This window comes from Montipora capricornis, chromosome 10 (genome assembly GCF_036669925.1).
Source record: "Montipora capricornis isolate CH-2021 chromosome 10, ASM3666992v2, whole genome shotgun sequence".
NCBI lineage: Eukaryota > Metazoa > Cnidaria > Anthozoa > Scleractinia > Acroporidae > Montipora > Montipora capricornis.
In genome coordinates, this window is record NC_090892.1 from 45,967,347 (window position 1) to 45,992,290 (window position 24,944).

The 24,944-nt window shown below is 41.0% G+C and overlaps 2 protein-coding genes across 3 annotated transcripts in view; one reads left to right on the forward strand and one right to left on the reverse strand.

The window, feature by feature from the left end:
- The window catches only part of LOC138018596 (ribosome biogenesis protein bop1-like), a 28,984-nt gene extending 27,379 nt beyond the window's left edge, over window positions 1-1,605 (forward strand). The window contains exon 25 of the mRNA XM_068865289.1: window positions 584-1,605. Within this exon, the coding sequence (XP_068721390.1) occupies window positions 584-666 (83 nt within the window). The 3' untranslated portion in view covers window positions 667-1,605. The remainder of the gene's footprint in view (window positions 1-583) is intronic.
- LOC138018594 (rotatin-like) overlaps window positions 875-24,944 on the reverse strand; it is a 52,717-nt gene continuing 28,647 nt past the window's right edge. For both annotated transcript variants that reach the window (XM_068865287.1, XM_068865288.1), the window contains exons 14-34: window positions 23,830-23,979; window positions 22,452-22,655; window positions 21,417-21,659; window positions 20,678-20,893; window positions 19,919-20,207; window positions 17,785-17,913; window positions 15,436-15,684; window positions 14,996-15,079; window positions 13,318-13,733; window positions 12,850-13,056; window positions 11,299-11,528; window positions 9,670-9,810; window positions 6,822-7,259; window positions 6,587-6,684; window positions 5,767-5,844; window positions 5,553-5,679; window positions 3,952-4,181; window positions 3,176-3,458; window positions 2,348-2,451; window positions 1,591-1,654; window positions 875-1,147 (exon numbers count right to left, since the gene is read on the reverse strand). In XM_068865287.1, coding sequence (XP_068721388.1) covers window positions 1,056-1,147; window positions 1,591-1,654; window positions 2,348-2,451; window positions 3,176-3,458; window positions 3,952-4,181; window positions 5,553-5,679; window positions 5,767-5,844; window positions 6,587-6,684; window positions 6,822-7,259; window positions 9,670-9,810; window positions 11,299-11,528; window positions 12,850-13,056; window positions 13,318-13,733; window positions 14,996-15,079; window positions 15,436-15,684; window positions 17,785-17,913; window positions 19,919-20,207; window positions 20,678-20,893; window positions 21,417-21,659; window positions 22,452-22,655; window positions 23,830-23,979 — 4,072 coding nt within the window. In that variant the 3' untranslated portion in view covers window positions 875-1,055. The remainder of the gene's footprint in view (window positions 1,148-1,590; window positions 1,655-2,347; window positions 2,452-3,175; window positions 3,459-3,951; window positions 4,182-5,552; window positions 5,680-5,766; window positions 5,845-6,586; window positions 6,685-6,821; window positions 7,260-9,669; window positions 9,811-11,298; window positions 11,529-12,849; window positions 13,057-13,317; window positions 13,734-14,995; window positions 15,080-15,435; window positions 15,685-17,784; window positions 17,914-19,918; window positions 20,208-20,677; window positions 20,894-21,416; window positions 21,660-22,451; window positions 22,656-23,829; window positions 23,980-24,944) is intronic.

Genomic DNA, 24,944 nt, shown 5'->3' on the forward strand with positions numbered 1-24,944 from the left:
TTGACGAGGCAATAGACCCATATCACTCAGTGTCCAAACAAAACTGAGATTTTGCACATCCAACCCCCCCCCCCCCCCCCCTCATTCAGTGTGAGGCTAGACGTGCAAAGACAAAGCCTTTATTCCCCATGGACTCCAAAATGGCCGTCGAGTGGTAAAGATGAACTGACCTCTTTAGCTTTGTACGTTTTGTTTCTACATACGTTACGCATACCTATGCACGTGCATAAGACGACATTTGAATGAAACTGTTCTCTTAGAGTAACATCCCGTGGTCTTAAATGGGAAGACAAAACGTACAAGCTAAAGAGGTCAATGACAACAAATTTTGCACCGCTATACAACATGCCCAAATATGTAAAAGGATATTTTTACTCCTCTGTTTATGAGCTCCACGTTTTTTGGCATTAAATTTTGCGTGCAGGACAGAGCGGTTGGAAAAAAGACAATACAATTTGGCACTTCTCTTTGTCTAACCGTCTGATCTTGTGACGAATGATAAACACAAAACTTGTGTTTTTGAGCTTAGCAATTTACGCTGTAGCAAGGAACAAACTTCAGCTTTGTTCGTTTCTCATCGTAGGTGTATTGGACTGTCAATTTCATCCAAGTCAACCCTGGATCTTTACTGCTGGGGCGGACCACTTCATTCGACTCTACACATAACAGTTCAACAGGACAAACTACCTAAGGTTCGGCGACCAAGGAAAACCATGCTGAGTAAAACTTGTGTCTGGTCGACCGATTAAAGAAGCCTATAAAGGCTTAGCAATCCCTTCTCTTGATGGAATGCCAAGTACGCCAACGAAGATTTTGATTCCGGCCCTACTTAAGTGTTTCACACCAAGCTAAAAGAAATGAACTGACAAATACATTATTACCAAGGATGAAATTATCCTTCGTTTATTTGTACATTATTTACAACGCAGCTCCAAGTATTTTACAGTTCTTAACTGGTCAAGCGGTGGGCAAAATACCAAAGTGAAGTGATTGGTGCTTTTTAACGCGATTCTACTCCTGTAAAAAAATTATGATCAACTAGATATTAAGTCTCTTTATCCTTGGTCTGAGAATATTTCCTGTAAGATTATGACACTATCACGACACATCAGGCTGTACTTGTCTTTCCTGCTTGGCTGATCACCTTCTGAAAGAAAAAGAAAAGGTCACTTATACTCGTTGTTGTAGCACTGTAAAACATCTAACGTACCCTCAGTAGTATTTCACCTTTTAGAGAAAAGTGCCTCATTTTTTTGGCCAAAAATGTGATCCTTTCGTGTTAGAGCCTAAGACGTGAGGAAATAAGTGAACAGTGGTTTCAAAAAATGTACACATGGCCTGCAGTTAATCCTGCCAAGATGAATTCAGTGGTTGCAAGGAGCGTTACCGTGATGTACGAGGTTTAGTTTTACTTTTCGAGTTTTTCACAATTTAGACCAAAAAAGTTAACATTTCCGTGATTCAAATGAACCACCAAACTTCATTGTCGTTATCATTTCCAAGCCCTTCTTTCGTCTGTGCGTCAAGTAAAGCTGTGGTTTCTCGTCCTAAATTACACCTAACTTAACAATGTGGAAAAATAAATCAAACCTTGCAACAACTTTATTTTATCGAGTTTGTTCACTATTCCAGCCTTCTTTAGTGACACCTTGGCCTGAAAAACCAAAAACGAGATAAATTTCGTTTAACTGAACTGTCCATTCAGAAGATTTCTGAAGATAGATAGATAGATACTTTATTAAGCACAGAATCCATAAAGCTAAGTCACTTATTTACAATGAAGCTGTGCATCTAAAAGAATTTGGTTTTATCAACGGAGTTGATAATGTAAATTGGCCACCGTACAGAGATTCTAAGAAACTAGCGTATTTTATCCTTAGAATCTCTGTACGGTGGCCAATTTACATTATCAACTCCGTTGATAAAACCAAATTTTTGTATCCTACTTCCCCACCGACGCAGCACCACAGTTTCTTTAGAAACTACCCCTTCATTCATTTGTGCATCTAAAAGGTCAATTTGTGCAGCAACAAAAGAACAGAGTCGAGGTTCAGGGGAATAAAACAGCAAGTTGTTTGTTCAAAGCAAAGGAAAATGCAAATTATTTCCCTGAACCTCGACTCTGTTCTTTTGTTGCTGCACAATTCGAAACTAGCGTATTTTATCCTTGGTTTCCTCATAACGTCGGCGGGTGGTGGGGTGGTTCGCAAGTTAGTGTTCTAAACTGAACTAAACTCGGGGGGGAGGGGTGGTGGTCTGCTCTATCCTTATGCAAACAATTTTCTTTTCCATGGGTTTAATAAACATGGTCGTTCGTCACCGAGAGAATATTGAAAGTACAGCTTACCTTTTGACAATTGTGCAATAATGCACATAAGGCTGACAGACATAGCGCTCTCAAGTACGTGGATGCGTTGGTCGTGTAATCCACAAGGAGAGAAAGGAGTTTTTCTGAACAAAACACAATGCGATATTGGTACCATAATCTAGTTACTTTACTGCCTCGTAGTGGGGAAATTTGGTTTTATCAAACGAGATGATAAGGTAAACTAACCATCGTAAGAAAGATTTGTGGGATGACGTTTCGAGCGATAGCCCTTCGTCAAAGAGAAGCTCAAATTTTTATTACAAACCTAATCAAATCGTTTGATAGAAACAAACTTCCATAATCACTTTCAGCCTCGTTCCAGTTGTCTAAAGGGTGGATGGGGCTATACATTGGATTAATAACTACCCAGTTGGTAATTTAACTCATTTTGATAGCGCTACCAAATAACTAGGAGGGGGGGGGGGGGGGGGGGGGGAGGAGGAAGAGCTGGTGCTTCCAGGCGCCTTAGCAACGCTCTTATTTCCCATCTTCAGTTACGTTTCTAGCGACGCAGGGCCTGGTCACGCATGGCTTGGCGGGAAAAAAAAAAGCGCGTGCGCGCTGAGGGAGCGGCGAAGCAGAACTTTATACTCGTCACCACTCTCTCGCACTTTCGCAGCAAAAGCAAAAGCGCTTTTGACGAGTTTGAGAAGGAGCCTTCTGCAATAAAGCAATAAACACTGAGGGGAGAGGAAAAGAGTTTTGCCGAAAGACGAAAAGGCAGGTCTCGATACCGTGCGACAAAAATATCTAGGAAAAAAACATCAATTATTATTGACAAATTTTATTTTACCCAGTTATACTCACCATTCACTAAAAGCACCGGTTTGCTAGCACCATGAAAACAGAGATTTCTTAGCACCAGTAAAGCCTTCTCCTGCAGCTGCTTAGCCTGAGATGTACTGAGGTCTAGCAGCCCCTCTACAGCCCCGGGGGTTTTGACAACGCCCTGTTGCCCATCGCTGAAGAAAGTGAGGTTCACCAAAAGGCCGAGCCAGCAAAGGGTCGCACCTCGGCTGATTGATCTTTGTTTGGCGTTAGGGCCACTCTTGAGAGGTTTTAACGAGGAAAATGGCTGGAGAAAGTTAGTCTGCAAAGCAAACACCGTGATTAAAATAACGGAGGGACAAATTTGAAGGATAAATATAGTCTGAACTGCAAGGATGCCATATTTTTGCTCGCAAGCTGAAGGCTTGTTACCTCCTCCGAACGTATCTGTTAAATACCAAGCACGACCAATCGATGCTTTATCAAAAGAAATGCAATCTGAATACAACCTACGTGATTCCTTAAGCAGGAGGGCTTTTTGCCCTTTTCTTCTTGCGTGGTGCCACAGATTGTCTCTTATCGTTTTGTTTTTCGTTTCAAGATTTATACACGGCTTTGATATTTTTTTCCTTTTAATAATCGGGACTCTGGAACTAGGATGCTTATTGGAAGAGCAATTGGAAGATTTCGATGAAAAGACCTTATGCAACATAAACACGTGCGGAAGACTAACTTCTAAAAAATCGTAGGAGAGATAGACGATACACGCTAAGATAAAAACCTGAGGCGACAGGGATACCAGTCATTTTACCCACCTTCCACAGGATTCCTCGGCATTCAGCGCTCAAGGCTGCGTTATTTAGCAGATTAAAAATGGCCCTAAACACAGCCAGATGTGTATCCAGTTCTGTACTAGTGCCGTTCTGAAGCTTACTGATTGTTTTGTTGGTAAGTTTAATTACGCCGTGCAGAAAGGTGCTTCCGCTTTGAAGTGACCGGCTCACGCTGCCTGGAACTCCTGTACTGCCAGCAATACGAGCTGACGCTGCAATAAAACAGAGGAAAATTACCTAACAGCTTGTTGTCTCACACACTTACTCGCGGCTATCTACTATCAATTTTCATCTCGTGTCACGTTCGACGGACTGGACGAAAGATGAGGTGCTCGCAGTCTCAGCTACACAAAGATCCGACAAAACCGTCATTGCCTGGCATCCACCGGTGTCGCGTCACTAAGAATCTTTAGACTGGAATAAGACAACGAAGTGTTTGTTCTGAGCACATGAATTTGAAAACAGGTTCAGAACGGAACTCATCTGGTCATATTCCCATACATCCCAGCCATTTTCCAAAAAAAAAAAAAAAGGAAAAATAGGAGGAAATTAGCAGGAATATAGGAGATTTATAGGATTTTAGGACAAAATATAGGAGTTCTATGGGAGGATTTTCAGCCACTCACAGATAAAATTCTTAGGTTGAAACACAATTCAATGAGTCTTGCATCATTTCGGAGACTAAGACACTAGTTTGCAATGTGTTCATTGATAAGACGATTTACAAACAAAAGTAAACAGTGATTGTCAACCGTCACATGACCACCCCTTATAACCTCCAAAAAAGGTCAGCCACTTACGAGAAGTTTAACTCCCAATAGTGACCAACATCAATGCTTATGAGAGTTTGTAAAATGATCACTAAAGGGAAAATGCTTTCATCTGTTATCAAACTCTCTCAACTAATTCTTTAAGGAAATGTATGAAGATCAGTATGATAATTTCTAAGTGGATATTGGGGTTTAAAGGGTTAACATATTACGATACATATCAAGAGATGACACATTTTGAATGAGAAACATTTAACACTTTCATTTTCCTGTATTATAGGAAATATAGGAGTTTTTGGCTCAATATAGGAGTTTTATAGGATCCTATAAAATAAATAGGAAAAATAGGATTTATAGGAAGGCTGGGATGTATGTATTCCTTATCGCTCTTTAACTATATATCAAAGGCCCATGAACTGCCGCTTTCAACAACAACTGAACCTCGAACTGCATTTAATGACATAGTCGCCGACAGCACGCGAATCTTTGACAACGTCAACTGAATAAAATTGATTCTCCCATCCCAATACGCGATTTGACCTTTCTTTACTGACAGGTCAGCTTTCACTGTAGTAATCCACAGAAGTAAGGATCGAAAAGGTTTATTAGGTTCTAAAATTCAGAGTTAAATATTATTGCTGAAAGGTTTAGTTAACGGAGCAATCGCAATGATCTTTGTTCATAGTTGTGATTTGGTTTACGCTGCAAATACTACTCCTCTGAGTTGTGGCTTACGAATTAGCACAGCAGCAAAAGAGAAGAGCGTCCTTCTTTTTTAACTGCGTGCTCAGAAGAAAGGGATTCAACACTCACCTTTTGGAAACTGAGCCGTTAGCGCGGACAAAAGACGCAAGACTTCTACAAGAAGTGACGTCTCAACAGTGCACCACGACCACAGTTTGTGCAGCACATCAACAATACCACTCTCTAAACAAGCGGCCTATAAGCGGAACAAAATGGCATTAAGTGTGAGTTTTATGGCGCACCAAAAGAGACCTATTCTATTTTTCACCAAAAAATGATTAACCTTTACTGATGCACTGCAGTAAATAAAGTTCCTCAAAAGTTGCAACACCTTGATAAGTTCAGTAACCATGGGATCTTCCTAAAAAACAAGTAATACAAAACAGGTGCATTAGCTTAACGTCAGTAAGGTAATTACCTTCCTTGAGTATCGTTTAATAAGTAACCAGGAATAGCTCTGGCACGGACGATCTGTTTAAGTATTTCAACCAGTAGGCCTCGGGCGACCCATTCAATTCCAATATTGTATCGGACATGTGAAATGAATCTTTGATATACATAGTCGGTTAATATGTATTACAATATTAATTAGGACAACATTCTAACGTATCGGGACAACAGGGATATAAAAATGACCTCGATAAAGCGTTTTTTTAAACTCTTACCCACATGAATTACTGAAGAATTCGACAAGGTCGGGTAATTACTTTACATAGGGTGGGTCAGCCACCATCACCATCCTTTAAAAGTCAAGTGGTGGGGTGACGCATGACTTCCCTTTAATCAGTTCCCTCATCTCCCTCAAACGAAATTTGTATAGCGCCAAGACAATGCGGCTCAAAAACGTTGTTCAAGCAAGACAGAGTTCCACCTCTTATACGCGAACACGTAATCTTCTCGCTAATTGGAGTATTTTTGCATGCCTTCGCGTCTGAATCGTTTGTGCTCAGGATGTCCTGTCATATTCATACCACCTCTCTCTCATAACAAAGTGACGATCTTTCTAACTAGTAACGTCTTTAAATATATCTGTTTTTCCTTCTGCCAATAAGAAAACTCACGGCTCGAACACAGATAATATACTTAAGCTTTGTAATCAACACCTTTTTCCACGCTGGTCCTTTTCCCAGATTAAGCGAATTCATATTCATCTGGACATGAAGGTGCTTGACTTGTTCCAAACAGGTTTCCACCAGACCACCTAAAGAAAAGCAAACAGCAAATGGATCGGTACCGGACTCTTTCAAAGCGGCCTTACGGAAAGAACCGTTCCTTTTGCTTTATAGGCTCTAAAACAAAACATTAATAACATACTTTACTTTGCTGTGAAATCCTTACCTTGTAACGCTGTGTGTTTAGCTGATTGACTAAGAGCCAAAACTGAACCCAAAACTGAAGAAGTCAATGACCTCGCTTCGTATAAAACGTCTGAGGCCGAGGACCGGGTACAATCATACAAGCGCAATAAAACAGCACAAAGATCACTTCCGCTAGCTTTACTACAAGACGTGATGTTACCGATGCGCTCGTCCGCAGTTTCAGTGTTTCTAAACGGTTCTACGCAATCTTCACGTCCCTCATCAAGTCTGCTGTCAAGTAGCTTTGCCATTCGATTCCTTGCCCCAGTTTCCTTGCCCCGCTCTTCAACCGCATCTTTGCTTTTTGCAGATTCTTTCCCATCCAAAGTCACAAGGAGCCCGAGCAGCGTTAAAAGCAACTTCTTTAGGTTGGCCTGTGGCGAAGTGTTGCTTTCCAAGAATGTTCCCTTAAACAAATCTGAAAATTTAAAGAAAATTTTACTATGCTTTCTTGTGAATAACATCACGAGTGCGTAATGTCCGAGTCAACACTTTGCTTTATGCCTCAATAAGATCATTTATTTCTTTCTCAGTGCGTGAGAGGGCGGAATTCAAGAAATCCTGCAATCTGATTGGTTCCGGGAGCGGGTGGACTGTTCTCATCCGGTCCGCTCACGGCTGGAGGAATCCTAGCCTTGGTTGCGTGAGCTTGTGTGATAACCTTTAAATTCCATTTACAAGAGGAATTTATAGAATTCAAATGAAAATATTTCTCTTTGAAACGTTCAGTTTGTAAGTCGCTTTAATACTGCACGTTTCGAGTCAACAATTCAAAAAACTTCAGGGAGAAAGAGAGGAAAAAATTAATAAGTTATTTATCGGCTAAGGGTCGGTCCGTATAGCGAAAAACTGTGACCTCGGTCTTGAAGGAGCTGCCATCGGCCTGCGGCCTCGGGCAGCATTTTCAAGACCGAGGTCACACTTTTTCGCTATACGGACCTCCCAGCTGGCAAATAACATACATACAGCTGGCGAGGGTTCAACTGGTTTGGCATTGGCACCGGAAATGCTATGTAGAGGATTTAGCGTGGCGATCTTTGCCATTCCACACTATAAAACTGTTTTACGATAATTTCCTTCCTTGATTCAGAAATTAGTGTTCCTTACCCTTAATTACCATCTGTAGTTTTTGTCGACACTCAACTTAGTTAAGATTCTTCAAGTAATAAGAGTACAGGTATACTGCGCATTCAGTACACTTTTTAACATTAAAAAAACAAACATTCGCGGTTTTTTGTTTGTTTTTTCATCATTTCGAACTTTTAAAGCACGAAGAATATCATCAATGGAATGTAAGCTTGGGTAGACTTTAGACTGACTATACTGAGGGGACCGTAAAACCGATTGGGAAAACTTATCTTATCTTTTCCAGCATGGAAGTAGGCTTCACAGCTCAGTGTGCCCTCATAGCTCAGTTGCTAGAGCATTGCACCGGCATCACAGAGGTCACGGGTTCGAATCCCGTTGGAGCCACCTGGCCCCAGTTGTTCAAACGATGGATAGCGCTATCCACCGGATAGATCACAATCCACTGGATAACTCAATTGGTTTTGCTAGTGTTTAGAGCGGTTTTCAATTGAGTGTCGAAAGTAATTAACGAATTACTTTGGTTTTGCATTGCTTCACTCAGTGATTGGTTCAAAGTTTTCGCGCCAATTTCTCAACCAATCAGAAGTGAAATCAAAACCAATCGTGGCTCGCGCGTGCACATTTTCCCGCGCTTTGTGTCGGCTACGTGTAATTAATTACCTTTTCGATTGGCCAAAGTAATTACTTTGGTTTTGGTTTTGCGACACTCATTTGAAAACCGCTCTATCCGCTGGATAGCGATTTATCCGGTGGATAGCGTTATCCATCGTTTGAACAACTGGGAGTCTCTTATATCTCAGTGGCAGAGCATCCGAACTAGTAATCGGAGGGCCGTAGGTTTGACTCCCCGAGTCACCATTCCCCGAGTGATCATTGATTAAAAATATCATCTCTTGATTCACGAGAATTTAAATTTCAACAACCATATAGAGCGTTTTCACACGACGTAACGGCGGCCATGTTGGTCTTCCAAAACAAAGGAATGGCGGCCTTGATGGTGTGGCAAACTAATCCTCCGGGAATTGAACTCTATTATTACGCAAATACTTTCTTTTCTTTCAGTAATCTAATATGGCGGCTGGTCACGTGAGTGAAAACGCTCCATAGGCATTGTTTGCATCTGACCGCAGAAAAGTAGAGCCCTTAAAAGAAAGAGCCTTAAGAGCCGTTTATCTTAACATGAGTGCCTCGTATGAAGAACTTTTGAACACTGCCAAGTGACCGACTACAAAACTCAAAGAATACAAGATGTCGCGATTCAAATGTATGAAGATTCAACGATAAGACAGTTTTGACAAACGCGCGTGTCGGAATAAAAACAAGCTTATGCTACAAATTTAAAAGACTTCGAATGCAAATTCTGCTTGCTTTTATTTTCCAAAACAAAAGAAGAAAATTTTATAATTGTTTTATCCCGAAGCACGCTGTGTTTTCTGATAATCCGCTCTAAGCGGCGTATTGGACACACGGTTCTACATGAGGTCGACTTTCAGAGATCACTAGACAAGACCAAGACTCTGGGAATACGGCCCCTTGTCTTTCCCTTGCTAGGGAACAAGCTGCAATAGGAACCTCTGGGTTTATCGGAATTTTCGAGTGGGTATATCCTAAACGTAAAGAACTCGACAAAACTGAGGATGGGAAAGCAAACATGCAACAGCATGGGAGAAATCCTTCACAACAAATTCCTTTTTTCAAAATGATAGTTCGTGGTCTGAGGCAAAATGTTACTGTCTTACCCGTGAACAAACTCCAGTGGCGATACAAATTCTCTTCAAGAACACTTGGAACCGACAAATGGCCTTGTTTCTGCAACAGAGTCACGAACAATCTGCTTACACTCTCCCAAACCGCGAAAACTCCACTCGTTATGTTTTCATCTGAAAAAAAAAATTATGTTTCTTCAGCGAACATTCTGAAAAGACTTATTCACAAGCATAAAATGAAATGACGGACATTTTTGGCATGATGCTTATGGGGACGTTGTTGGAATAGTAGAAGATATAAAACCTTAAACACGTTTGGCGTTAAACGGAAAGCTTCCGAAAGTAAAGCGATTTTCAAGTAACTGTTGCAAAAAAGTAAAGAAACCTGTTGAGAACGTTTGACAAGAAGACATGGTAACTTCAGCCCATGCGGACCACTGATCAATCCACTCAGGACACATGCAGCCGGAGCTCTGTGAAAGTTTCGACTATAAAAAAGCCCTAAAGTATAATTTGTCTGTAAGAGTTCTTTGACATTTTCTTTCCCGCTTTTAAGATGCTAAAACACCATTATCGTTTTTACGAGTTTCGTCTCGATTTTGCTGAGTGTTCTTCGACATGTTGGATTATCAGCCATGCTCGGATGCGTTCGAACAAAACCATAAAGCACGAGAAGTCCTTCTTTGCCGCATCTCGGTCTCTTATGTGGCCATAGAGAAGAGCAACAAAAGTCGTGACATCAAGTCGTCGTCGTCGTCATCATCATCATCATCATTAAGGAGCTTATGAATCGACAACGTTTGCAAGACTGCGCCGTTAGATTGCGTGACATACCTCCTACATATGCCCGTATGGGCACTTGCCAGAGTCGCACCAAAGTCGACGACGTTGGTGAGGGCAATTTGCCGGTGTCTTGAAAATAACAGGACACGAGAACAGTTGGCAAAGTTTCTCTTAATGCTTCAGGGGTTTTTGCCAGATAAATCAAGTATCGTATTTAGGGGCATGTTCTTGAAAAATGTTTTTCATTTTTTGTCTGCGTGTTATTAAAGTGACCATGTTTTCTTTTGCTACGCTGTGTCGAATAGTAGTCCAACTACGAGAATAAAAGCGTTATTGAAAGTCAAAGCCAAATGTCCATATCGACAACGATAGGCATAGCATTTGAGGTACATGCATAACATAGGTATTGTAAGTGGTTCTCTAGTCAGGTAGGTGAAGATGTTCAGCAAGTTTATGAACGTCTTCCCTGTAGAAACGAAACTCAGCCATGCCTCCGTTGTTTGTTTTCTAATCCAAAACGAACCTTTCATTGCTCCAGTACGGGAACTCTGGGTTTTTGACTTGTAAACATCGTATAAAAGTACAAATTATTCTTCGTTCCATAAGCGTATGCTATACAAGCTTTCGTTTCTCTGAAGTTAGGCATTTTGGCTTGAAAAACTTTGCCTTCTGAAATGATAGATACAAAAATCAGAAACGGCGGGAAAATTTGCCGCACGCGCACGAACGTCGTCGTCTTTACTACGAATATCGTAAATTCAAATTTCTACAGGACGGCGACGCGGGACTATAACGTGACCCAACGGCGCCGTCATGCGAACGTCACTTGGTCGTCATGAAATCTCAACTTCAGTAAGTGCAAAGGTGGTTTCTACTCACCTTCGCCGGCAACACGGAGTGAAAACAACTTCACTATTCTATCAATTGCAGCAGAGTCTTGCAAAAGACTAAAGCAGAATATGGTATTAAGGCGAACAACAGTATGCAGGAAGTTCAGAATGTCACTGTACATGGACAAAGTGTCTTCAATCACCACATTGGCTGCACGGGAACGTAGCACAGAATCTTCAGCAGCGAGGAAAGATTGCACCTCGGAGAATTCAATATGGCTGTGGGTATAAAACGTATTGTGAACAAAAGGATACATCAGAAAATTCTCAGAAGAAAGTCAAAATGCACTTCATAAACTAACGGATGAAACCTCGCTCGAAAACGCAAACAAAAAGTGCGAAAAGGAAACCCTCCGTTTCACAACAGATTGAGAAAGTAATTGTCTCTTACAGACACCTGAAAAATTCAGGCGACTTCAACTGGATTCGAACCCACGACTTCTGCGATGCAGGTACAATGCTCTACCAACTGAGCTACGAAGCAACGCAGAGGTCATGGGTTCAATTGCCAATGAAGCCCCCTGAATCTTTCAGATGTCTATACGAGACAATTGCTTGATAACTTATAAAAAAAATTCCTCAGATCCAAATCTGATTTCGAGAATGAAAGAGTCAGTATCGAACACTGAAATCTCTTTAAAACTTCTTACTTTCTTCAAACGACAAAAAAAGCTTACAATTATAGGAAGGAGATGGTGAAATTGTAACCCTTGTAAATGGATGGACAAGAGTTTCCTTTTTCGATGATGACTGGCCTTCGTAGCTGACTGTAATTGTTGGCGCGAGAGGCAAAGGAACGAGAGACGAAGCCAACAACTAGCTACGCAGGCTAGATGATGAATCGCGGGAAAAATGGCGGGAAAATACCTTCCGATTACGAGTTCGGATGCTCTATCACTGATCTATAGGCCATTAAACGGTTCAGGTGACTTATGTACCACTACATTCCGACTTATGGTACCTCTTCAAGGAGGCAGTGTGGCCCAGTGGTTAGGGCGCTTGCCTTGAGATCCGGAGAACCCGGGTTTAAGACCGGCTGTAACCACTCGTTGAATTTGATCCTGGTAGTCCCTGGTTCAACTTCCCAGCTGCGCTTGTAAAAAGGCAACTGGTTTGTCTCCGGCCAGTTGGGATTTTTTTAAACAGTTGCTGTTGTTGTTGTTGCTGTTCTGTTCTGTCGTTTCGTTGTGTTTCATTGGCTCTGAAAGGCCCCTATGGGTAGCGTTCAATTAAGTATGTATTGTATTGTATGTAATGACAGTTGGCAATTGTTAACCTCGGTTAATGAAATGAAGAGATGACTTTTTTCAGTGGTGATTCGGGGATACTAGAAAAAAATCCGATTGCTGCTTTGCAGGAGTCGAACCCACGACCTTCCGATTACGAGATCGGATTCTCTACCACAGAGCTATGGAAGACTCGTGAGAGCTAAGCCATTAAACTAGGGTCATGTGTGCAATTTCCCACTTTACTGCTACGAGCATCCCTGAGTCACCATGGAAAGAAAGAGACAGTCCTCAACAAAAACGTTTCTCCTTACTCAATGATGCTGCTGAGAATCTGAGCCTTATTAAGAGCTGTAATGATGGGCTCAGGTGCCTGCAACGCTAGATTGTGCATCAGTTTAGCCAGTGCCCCAATCAGTCCAGGTGTGACTGAGGTTCCTGTCGCAACCAAGGATGATCCGAATGGGGCTGACGAAATTTCTGAAGAACCGACATCAGTGCTGCCACTAGCACTAGACATGCTGAAAGGGGAGAAGAGACAAGTTTAGGTCAGATGGAGAGAGAGTGGTGAGTGGGGAAGGGTGAGACTGCAGGGGAAAAAGCTTTCTTTGATTGGCTGCTTCGTCCATTTTCATTTCTTTTCGCAAAATGCGGCAAAAGTTGGCCCTGATTCTAAACTATGGGCTACTTATCCAAGCTGATATGAGTGCGATAGCGAGTTACTTGCTTTGGCATATCATCTCAGAAAAAGTACCAAAGTAGATGCCATAATAGCAACATACCCACTTGGAAGACCTCTTTCGTTGATGAGCGGTACCAAAGAGGTGGGAGTCCTCGAGGGCTGTGTATCTGGTGCAGATGTAGACACTCCAGAAAGAATGGTGCTTGAGGTATGCGAGGCTACCGAGACGACCCCAGGGCTGGCCTTACCATTTGCAGAATCTGAAGTTATTGCCTGTGCCTCTGAGCTTACACTGCCCGATTGCGATTGGGACGTTGAACCAAGGGGCTTGTAAGGAATGTCTGCATTGGTGCCTGATGAAATGGATACTGTAGCAGAGCTCTGACAGGCCCTTGATGACGTGCCTTGTTGGACCCTCAGAGGCAAAGCACTGTTGGTTAATATGTTGGCAACCTTCTGGAAGAACTTGAAGTGGCCCAGAAGAGACAGCAGGACTTGAATTCCTTTGGAGTTGCTCTAAAAACGGAAATTTGCAGATTTTGCTGTGAAGTCTGATGCATTCAAGTAAACTGGATGCACAACTCATTGAGGTTATGACAAGTATAAATTTAAGTAATTGGGAACTCCATGACCAACAAGGGTGAAAACAACGGCATCGCCACTAAAACAATATTTAATTCTCGTTTTCAAAACACCTGTACTTCACCTGCACTTGAATTGTATTTGTTTTTTTTTAGCACCTTCACAAAATATTATTATGCACTCAATCTTCAATTGAGAAGGAAGTGGGCCCACCAGACAAAAAGGAGCAAACGAGGATAATGGCTCTGCACGTGCCTTTCAAAGTTTTGTACACTTTGTCACGACCACTGCACACGTGCAACGTGAAATCACCAAATCGTATGTTGTATGGAAAAGGACTGTTTGCAGCTTGAATTTGATCAAACTGGATAATGACAACAATAATATTGAAAAGTTTGTTGAATATGAATTCGCAATTTAAACGACGTTCTTATTGAAGTAGCCGATGGAGATCTCAAGATGCATATTGCCTTGGCCAATCACAACAGACAGAAGGTCACTGATTCGATTCCTGTTCAAATCACTCGGAAAAAAATGCCATTTCGAGTTGACTCAAATCAGTACAGATATACAGGATATATTACTCATTTCATTTATTTACAAGGATTGAAACTTGCCATCTCATTGGGGTATATATATATATTTTTTCGCGGCTTTCTATTACGAGAAGCCAAAAAGGAAGGGTTTGCTGCTTTTAACACCAGCCTTCAATTTCACTGGATGTGATCACGTAAAGATCAAGAGGTGCAGCAAAAGAATTCCTTGATTGTCGTCGTTCTGGAAACTGGAGACAGCCACTCACTAAGTGAACAGCAGTACTTCACCTTACACTTAATAGCCTAGCCCTTTTTAGGGAAACAATTAATTTTGCTTCACGAGGACATACAACTACAAAGAAGATTCACAAAACTGAGCCACAGCTTGTTAAAACAAGTTAGCAAAACGTGAAGGGGTCGCCATTGTTAGACAAGAACCTTGCTGTGTTCACCAACAAGGATGGTCACCGCTGAACATTTCCCGTGTACTGTTACAATGCGACGTTATAATTCTCTTTACTGTTGTGCCCTCAAAGATTTTCGAAGGAATCCGTTTTTGAGTGGTGGATGTCATGTAACCCGGTCTTGAAGTAACCAATGAGAGCTTGTGTTATAGAGAAAAATACTCCACTTACCATTGTAAGGTAATTGTTTAATTACCTTAGCTTTATCACGCGGTTTAGTATCTTGAGCTGAATTGCTTTGTGTCTCCCCACTCACTAAACTGCAGAGGAGCAGTGCCGCCTATGAGATAAAAATTTGTCGGGGTAAGGAAGGTTTATTTTTATATGTTTAAGTTGTCACTCTTAATAAAGAAGCTAGCTGGCACGACTGTATATGAACGGAGGTTGGCAAGTAGCACATTCACTGGTTTGCCCTTTATGAAAGTCGTCTTTTATTTAATAGAGATGGTTCTTGCGGTTCCATGATAGATTAGATTATTACTATCCCACAAGCGTCACAGTACCGTGACTGCGGTTACTTCATTTCAACAGATCATGATACCAAGATGAAGAAAACATTTAATCGTCAAACAAGCGGCAGTGGTAGTAAAAAATGCAATGTACTTCAACGAGAGTTGAGATTCTGAAGAGACAAACCTGCTGCCTAACAAAACCACACTCCAGATCGTCCAACAGAATGGTAAACACACAACTCCATAAGCCACCTACAAACTTCTTTCCAGTATTCTCAAGTTCTCTTCTCCCTTGTTTAGAGGAAGCGAGACTGGTGCAAATAGAAAGCCCAATCCAACGCACATCAGGCCAACGGTCTGTCAATAAAGGCACCAGCCAGGGTAAGGGCTCCTCGTCAGGATCTTTTTTGTGCAACCAGTGAGACACCCAAGCCTAAAGGGCCAATAAGAGGTTTTTCATTTCTTTAGTCTTAAATAAAATTGAATAAATACAGACATTCAAAAGAGACTCCAGGGCTGGTTTTACATCGATGGCTCTGGCGTCGACGACGTCAACATATTAGGGAGGAGAACGCCAGGAAACAATAGGCACCCTGCACGTGCGTTTTACACTTTGGTAAATTTCTATACCGTTGTTGGCCTGACAAGGACGTGAATTGACCAAATTTGAGGTTATGTCGAGGACGCGCAAACTTGAAGTTAAATTTTCAATTTTCTCTCCAAACATCCACACCGTTCTTACCAATTTCATTCTTGCAATGTTGATTTTTACCACAATTGCTTGTAACCTCGCAATCTGATTGGCTAATTTGCCGTTGTCGATAAGAGTCTCGACAACGCTGTACGCGTCATGCTCGCGTCAATTTGTCACGCAATGTAATAGCCAATCAGGAAACCCCATTTTGGGAAATAAACCAATCATATTGCGAGAAAGTTATAGACAACGCTTGCTCTTTCTTTGTGTCATGATTTTGTTGACGCTCTGGAAATAAAAACCTTCTTTGGCGTTGAATATTGTGGACTACGCCTCGTGAGTCCACAACATTTTGACCACTGTGATGACGAATATCGTTGTCGATAAGAGTACAGACAACGCTGAATCACTTTCGATTTGTTTAACATACACTCCATGACGAACAACTTGGAATAATTGCGATATTATTACAATAACGGGAAATAATATTTTTTGACAACGTTCTCGTAGCCTTCGTCGTCGCCTTCCTTAAGGTTCCTAACGTCAAGTGCACTCGTAACCTGTCAGAGACCAGGGGCCCGTTTCTCGAAAGTCTCGAAAAGCCATTTGAGAAACTGCCAACCGCTTGTTTTGGAAAGCCGATATTTTAACATGTTTTCAAGGTAACAAAAATAAAAATAACTGTGAAGTTTGACGAATTAAGGTGGCTGGAACCAGTTTCACCACTTTTAGAGACCTTCTCATTAGATGGGTTATAACTACTATACTGTTTCACGTAACAGCAATGTTATGGTACCATATCAAACACCAATTATTGCTTAACAAAATGCCCTAACTATTTTTACGTAATAGGTTACTATGGCAACATGAAAGGTCTCCAAAAACACCCTATATTTCGTCTTTACTTGCTTATATCTCAAAAATGAACTCGGTGACCCCCATTTTTTATAGCAGAATAATAATAAACAATTTGAGATAGGACTATCTGCAAAGTTTAAAAAAATTCTTGGGAGCCAATTCAGGGCTACCTTAAATTTTCGAAAATTTAAGGTAGCTCTGAATTGGCTCCCAAGACTTTTTTTAAACTTTGCTGATAGTCCTATCTCAAATTGCTAATTATTATTCTGCTATAAAAAATGGGGGTCACCGAGTTCATTTTTGAGATATAAGCAAGTAAAGACGAAATATAGGGTGTTTTTGGAGAGCTTTCATGTTGCCATAGTAACCTATTACGTCAAAATAGTGAGCACATTTTGTTAAGCAATAATTGGTGTTTGGTATGGTATCATAACATTTCTTTTACGTGATACAGTTTTGTAGTGACAACCCTTCAAACAAAAAGGTCCTTAAAAGTAGTGAAACTGGTACCAGCCACCTTAAATCCTCTCCATTCTTGAGATACAAAGGGAATTGTGACACCCGAAAAAGGCCCGTAAAGTTTCGGGACTTTCGAGAAACGGGCCCCAGCCCTCTCCACTGATCTCTGTCTTCCATCACCGTACCCTGTGAATACTCCTCATGTCAAGGGATATATTTTCTTCTGCAACTAGTGAATGTTAAGTCAAATGTGTCATCCATTGCTTCTCTTCCCACTGGGAAGTGCTAACGACAGACAAGAACACGGTACTACCGGTTAAGTCTTTTGATGATTATGCATTAACCCTTCTTTAATACTTGTTAGAAAAAGAGACTAAAAATCAGTATCAACAAGTTTTAACTTGTTGATAATTGTTGTTGCTAGTCCTTTCATTTCAATTAATACGAGTTCCAAATGCTGAAAAGTGTACAGGTATCTCTTTCCTGTGAAACATTAGTCTTACATCGCATGCAGTGTATTACCTGCGTTGAATCAATGGCAGCCATTTCTTGCGTAAGGTGGCAAAGACATAGACCGGCATAGTAGGTAACACCTTTACCCATGAACGACAAACTGGCTCCAAATCTGCCTGCATGGAAAGCAAGGACTATCTGAAATGAAATGAAGAGCGTCGATGCAATAGACTTTCAGTTTTTCTCAGTGAGAATGGTAAAGTAGCTATGTCATCCCAATATGGTCCCAGTTCCTGCCATTGGATCCGGCCCATCTACAAGAGAAGTTCTTAAAATTTGAATTGGGCTATCATTAATGCCATTTGGCAGAAAAAAACATCAAACTAAACACTCGCATGGCCAGACCTTGGTATCAGTTTCTGTAGGATTTAGTAAGTTGGCATATAGCTTTTCTACCTTGGATGGGCTTCTACAAGGGTTAACCCAGGGGCGTGTTGCTCCAAATTGCTGCACGCCAACATAGCCTGCTTTAACACTTAAACTCCCAGTGGCCACTTATGAATTTTAAACTGTCTAACGCCAGACGATTTTGCTTGTCAATGGGGCGCCCCTCTGGCCTTAAAGGGTTATTGGAAGTTAGAATGTGTTGGTGGTCAATAACAGGCAGGGGCGTGGCGTGAGATTTTGAAGGTGTACCGCACACGAAAAATGCTTCGAGCACCGAAGGCGCTCCAAAGTAGGGGGAAATTTAGGGTCTCGGTAATGCCATTTCCGACTATTTTCAAAGGACATTTCAATAAATAAATGCGAAGGAAAATGCAGTAGTTAGTCGTTTATTTTACCCATCTGCCGAGTTTTCTCTGCAGCAAGCTACAACAAGCTATAATTACAGTACAAGCAAAGGGCAAGACGTCGCAACCTCTGTTGTAACATCATCATCATCATCATCATCATCATAACATATCCTTAAAAAATAACCGGGAACTGGGGGACTGGTGATCCTGAAGACTGACACTGTTCGATGGGCTTCGAAGGGTAGAGTTGTTTTTTTGCTTTCGTCCACTATTACGTTTTTCGCAGTTAAGGCCTGGCCAAACGGGTCCACTGAACATGTTAGTGTAACATCATCCAACATTGTTGAATCGAACATGTTGCACTCGTTTGCCCACCACGTTGTATGATGTTGGAAGTTGTTGAACGAAGTTTGATTTCCATCAAAGATCGTCTTCAACATCATCCAACGTTTGTTTTGTTCTAACGTGTGAACAACAGGGTTGCATTCGTTCGGCCATCACATTCAACAGCGTTGCACGCACGCATGCGTTGCGGCTATCGGTATCCATGGTGATGGCTTATTCGTTGCATCTGTTTCGCGCGTTGCCACGTCAGTTCAAGCTACGGATGCTGAACGACCAAAATCTTGAATGTCTGAGCGACGAAAGCTTGAGCAATCTCTCTTCGAAAAGATAGCCCTTCTTGTGTTCAAAGCTCTCAGGGGCATGGCGCCAATGTATCTGCAGGATCTTTTGCAAGTCAAGACCCCGGTACGCTACTCCCTACGCAGTGACGCCCTGGGTCTTCTCAAGGTTCCTCACACCTGCATGGTGCAAGACCTTTGGAGACCAGGCATTTGCTGTTGCAGTTCCCAGATTCTGGAACAGCCGTCCTCTTGCTATCACAGAGTGACTCTATTGATAATTTTAAAGGGAAATTGAAAACGCCAACATGGCGAGAGTTTGCTTTCTAAGGATTCTGGGTAGATTTTGGTTCCAGACACTTGAGTCCAAAATTCTGGATCCCACAGGTTGCATTCGTTTGGTCACCTCTTTCAACACTTTTCAACGGCGTCCAACAATGTTGGATGATGTTGGATCCGTTTGGCCAGTTCTGTATGGGTTAATGAAACGATACTGGAAATACTCACGCAAAGACTTTTTTCCATGGAATAAGGATTCCCGGATTTGAGCTGTACGCACGGGCGTACGTGCGTATATGGACGCTACGCCCCTGACAGGGAAAACCCCAACAAAAACGTCTGAAAGCAGAGAGCTAAAAAGCCAACAAATTTAACCAACACCCACATTAGTAGAAATGGAGCGATCATAGCACTGGACGTACCTTCCCCTGGGGTCTCGCCACTGCATCACTTTGCATGGATGGACAAACCTTGCCAAGAATAAGTCATATAAAAAAAGAAACTTACCTGCACCAAAGAGGTCATCAACTGAACACAGAGACTCATTCCCTGTGAGAATTTACAATACAAGCTCCAGTGAGGCTGCGCACTGATATGTGCCAAACAGACAAGTGATGTCTCGAGCACTGGGATATCATAAAACTGAGGATTGTCTTCTAAATCCAGATTCAAGGCCAGTGCATAAGCTAAATCTCCAATGAAAATTCTTTCTTTATCCAGTCTCCAGCCCTTTGTGTACTGAGATAGACACCTCACCAACGTGACAAGGAAAGAGAGGAGATGCTTGCGCAATGTTCTGCAGATAAAATTTTTATTGATAATGTATGCGATTCATTGCTAAGTACGTTTAACCTATCCTTCTATTGAAGTCTTCTTCATATTCTTATGTCTCTTTGCTCTGAGCCCCTCAAATCAAAATGTTAAGTGAATACGCCAGTATGAATCACTGACGTAAAAACTACCGTGTCCTATAAAAGGGAGACGTTAAGGAGCAAGGTTGGTATGTAATTTCAATGTTAGAGTCCAAGTGCCAAATCGTGATAATCATTATAATTTTAATGAGGAGGGGTACTCATATAATGAGACTTGTTTCTGGATAATTGATAGTGATGAACACAACTATGCCTCTAACAGCGCTTCTTCCATTTCACAAAGACCCTAAAGCAGGTTGGCTCTCACTGATAATCTTTTAATGGTATGCATAAGTCACACGTCCAAATTACAAAGATCACCAGACAATAACATTATTTTCCTGACACAGTATACCTTTTTGATTCAGAGACAGTTGAGTCTTCAGTGCTTGTTTCGACATTTCTCAACAGAGTCATCTGAGGCCCATCTCTCTCCAATACCGTTCTTGCCACCCAGGCCACAACAGGTTCCGGGGGCTGTGGAGGCCCAGTCAGAATGACATCTAACAGCTTTAGTAATTCTGTGGCTAAAGTGTCATCTTCAGCATTGTTTGGAACCACTTGAAGGAATCTAAATCATATTGAATAAAAAAACCCTTGAATTTGTAACAATAAGCTACTGTACTTGCTTTCCCACAAATTAAAAGAATTTTAAATTCAACAGTCCTACAGAAAGACACCAACAGGCAGCAATACGTTTCTGTCACTTGAGTCACCCACTCATCAGCTGAGGATGATCACAACATCTAGTGATCCCATCCACTTGCAAGAAGAATTTAGACAGAGAGATTAAGCGTTGTGTTTATGTGAAACGGCAAATGCGAAACGGTGAGCTGCTGCTTGTCATAAAAGCATGAAAAGGATGTTATTCTAACTCGTTTCTCTCTTTTGAAAAGTTACTTGATACCTGCTGCTACCACGCAAGAAATGAGCTCACATATTCTTTCATTTTTGGCAAAACACAAATTTTAGTCCGACGTTGGCTGTTTTCCGTAAATGTGATGCTTAATCTCTCTAGTATTAACACTGGTCAACATTTAATACACATATATGAATTAAAAACTAATAATAAATTTAATTCAAAATGACTTTACCTCCCAAAAGCACTTTCCCATTTTAACGTATACAGCGCCTCCACCGCAAGCCTTTGTTTCATGCCATCTGTTGCCCCCTTATCAGCTTGCAAATGAGCCGTTATATTACTGAGAGCCATTTTGACATCGTAGTGTGAGCTTGCGGATTCCATGCATTGCAGCTGATTATTGAGAGAAATGGTGATGTGGCTGCAACACAGGAGATCTGCATCGACATCTCTCCACCGTAATGCTGGCCAGTACCTGAAAAAGTTGAATGAAGGGTAAACGATTTTTGTTGATTATTCTTCAACAACCTTCTTTGTTACATGTGCAGAATATCTTCATAGAAAGAAGTGCCAACCAAGGTCCTGTAAAATTTTCGTTCATTCTATTGTGGTTTCATTGTATCTGGGTTGTTTCCCATGAATTTTACAGAGGATATCATTTATAGACTACTCTTTAAAAGGATGTTACTGTATGTCTTTCATGACAGGAATATCATATCACATCATTATCATAGAATTTATATCTTTATTTACCCTTGGATTGTAAAATAATTTTTTTACATGTAGCTTGTTTTGGCAAGAATTATCCAAGTGTTTACCCTCCCACCCAAGATATACCGGTATTACAGAAGACAGACGACAGTTACTGGTTACTAGTTTACTGTCTATCATGGGAACTTTTTGCTTTTACTTTGTTTTTATTGGTTTAAAAACTATGATGATAAACCAGTAATCCATTAACTCTGCTGGTAGTCAAGTTGCAAACTGGACAATTATTTTGATCCCATTTTTTCATGAAGGCTTTCATCTGTATCTTGATATAATCTATGCATATGTAAAAAAAATCATTATAATAGTTTTGTGCAGTACCAAACCCATAGCTGCTATCAACTGAATACCACCATTTGAATTTTCTATACAGTATACGTGTAAATTAATACTGCAACAATGTTCCTTGTAGTGTACCAAGTGTGGCATGGTCATAGAGACACTGTACTACCCCAACTACATGCATGTCATTTAAGGGATGAAACAAATCAAATCACACCCTAAATCCTGGTCAGGATTGCCAACATCTTCCACCCCTTTGACCCTTGCAAGGTTTTCAATAGTTTCATGCCATCCAATGTTCCAGGCCAATCTAAGCCTTGAAACTGAAGGTTCTGAGGTAAGTGAGTTCTTTAGCTCCAGGCCTTGCGACTGATGAACACTCACTGGGGTGTGGACAGGAGGAGTGAATGGCAACTGAAATCTGTAATGAAACAGCAAATATTGAGTCAATTTCCAGTCTGAGAGTAAACCGAAATAAGTGATTTAGAAAGCTTCCTCCATGTATCATTATCACTGTTTAGGCACCACTTTAGGATCTCAAATTTATTATGTTAAAAATTAACAATTATTGGATGAGGTTGAGCATGTTAGTGATACTTATCAAGGCCAAAGTTTGTGTTATATGCCGAAGCCAAAGGCTGAGGCGGATAACACAAACTGAGGCCTTGATAATTATCGCTAACATGCGAAAACCGAATTCAATAATTGTTTTATTATGCATATTCCTGAGCTGAGCTCCGCCATGACAAAACTGATCAAACTGCTGGTTAGTGTGTTACACGACGTCACTTCTGAATGCATAAAACTATTGTCTGTAGGTATGACGTCAATTCTACATATATAAAATCTATTGTTTGTAGGTATGACGTAAGAGAAACAGAGCAAGCAAGAATTAGCTGCGTCCTTATAGCCAATCAAAATCGAGCTGGTGACACCAATGTATAATAATAATAATTATTGTACAGTTACAGTGGCTTACAGTGCACAAATACAACAGTCAGGACTACAGCATGCAACATGTGGACCTTGCAGCTTTCTCTCAGTTAAAATATCTGAGTTTTTCAGCACTTTTGGATAACATGTAGAGATTGTCTTAAGTGGCTGGTAAGTGTTCCAGAACAACTCAACTACTGTTTTGCCTTCCAATGATTGATCAGAATGTGTATTCCTAACATGAAGGTTCATGACTCTTATCTTGGGGTCCTCAGGGTTAAAGTCGTATCCCTGGATACCCTACATGTAGGTCCCACCTTACCCATAAGATGCATTGGGTGACTTGTCAATGGGGCACCCTTTACTGGTAAAGGGTTAAAAACGTCTCTTTTCGCTCCAAAATGTCTCCATTTTACCCTTTCACCTTTCCAGATTTTTCTCTGACTTGTGCAGACAAGAAGATTTTACAATGAAGCCCACTTCAGGGAAGAGTGGGTTAATGGGATTCATTCACATGTTGAATTTCATGTTTTCAGAATAAAAGTGCCTTGTTTAAACTCTGAAAAGCAGTGTGTCGTTAATAATCTGCAACTGATATCTTTCCTCTATAATATAGTGGCAACTATCACCACACTGTTATGATGATCTTTCTTATGACATACCTCCTAACAACCGATTTTGGCAAGCTGAAAGATATTCCACCATTACTACTGTCAGGCAGTGTCACTGCTGCCTCATCAAACAGAAGAAGAACCATGAGGCAGGCTGCCTCATACTTAACCTGACCATTGGACTGACAAAATAGGGCACACCTAATAAAGGAACAGAATAAATTGCAGTGACCTCCCCACTATGTCAGTCTGTAAACTACTCAGCAGACTTACTGTGTCTGTACAATTTGTTTTATTACTGTATTATCAATTATTAATCTCTCACATAGTATCCATAATATGATTGGACAATTTAGAGCAATGTATTCTACTTCATAGCTGACCTAACTTGACAGAGTGATAGATGTACTAGCTCCTGTTGATATTAACTTCATTGTTTGGAAAAACTATTAAAGTAATAATTACAGCAAGAGGCAGTAGCAAGGTACTGTGGGCCCACTTCACCAGTGAAAAACATTACAGGTTCTTTTAAAGATTTAATGAGATCTCAAGAGATACTTAAAGTGCCCCTAACCCCAAAATGTTTTTTTCGCTAAAATGAATCTTTGCACCTATTCGAAACGCATTGCGGCAATTTTTTCATTTTTCTAACAAATTCTGCCATTTTATAGGCTTTGAAAGTTGCGAAAATCCAAGCATCTTTTGTTCACGACTGAGTCAGAAGGGGAGTGGGTCTATTCCTGATGTGACATCACAAACTGATTTACATTGCATGAACTCTTTGTAAAAATGCATGCAAAGTAGATTGTGACGTCACATCAGGAATAGACCCACTCCCCTTCTGACTCGGTCGTGAACAAAGGAGGGTTGGATTTTCGCAACTTTCGAAGCCTATAAAATGGTAGAATTTGTTAGAAAAAGGAAAAAATTGCCGCAATGCGTTTCAAACAGGTGCAAAGATTCATTTTAGCGAAAAAAAAAAAACATTTTGGGGTTAGGGGCACTTTAAACTTTAAGATAAGAATTCACCAATTTAAACAAGGTACAGTGCAGCACTTTGCCCTTGGTTATTCCAAGACCCTTACTGATGGTTAGGAAGGAGTTGTGCTCTCCCAGCTAATCCAACTGGTTGGTGGTAAGGGTTTGACCTTGTAGACCTTTCTTTA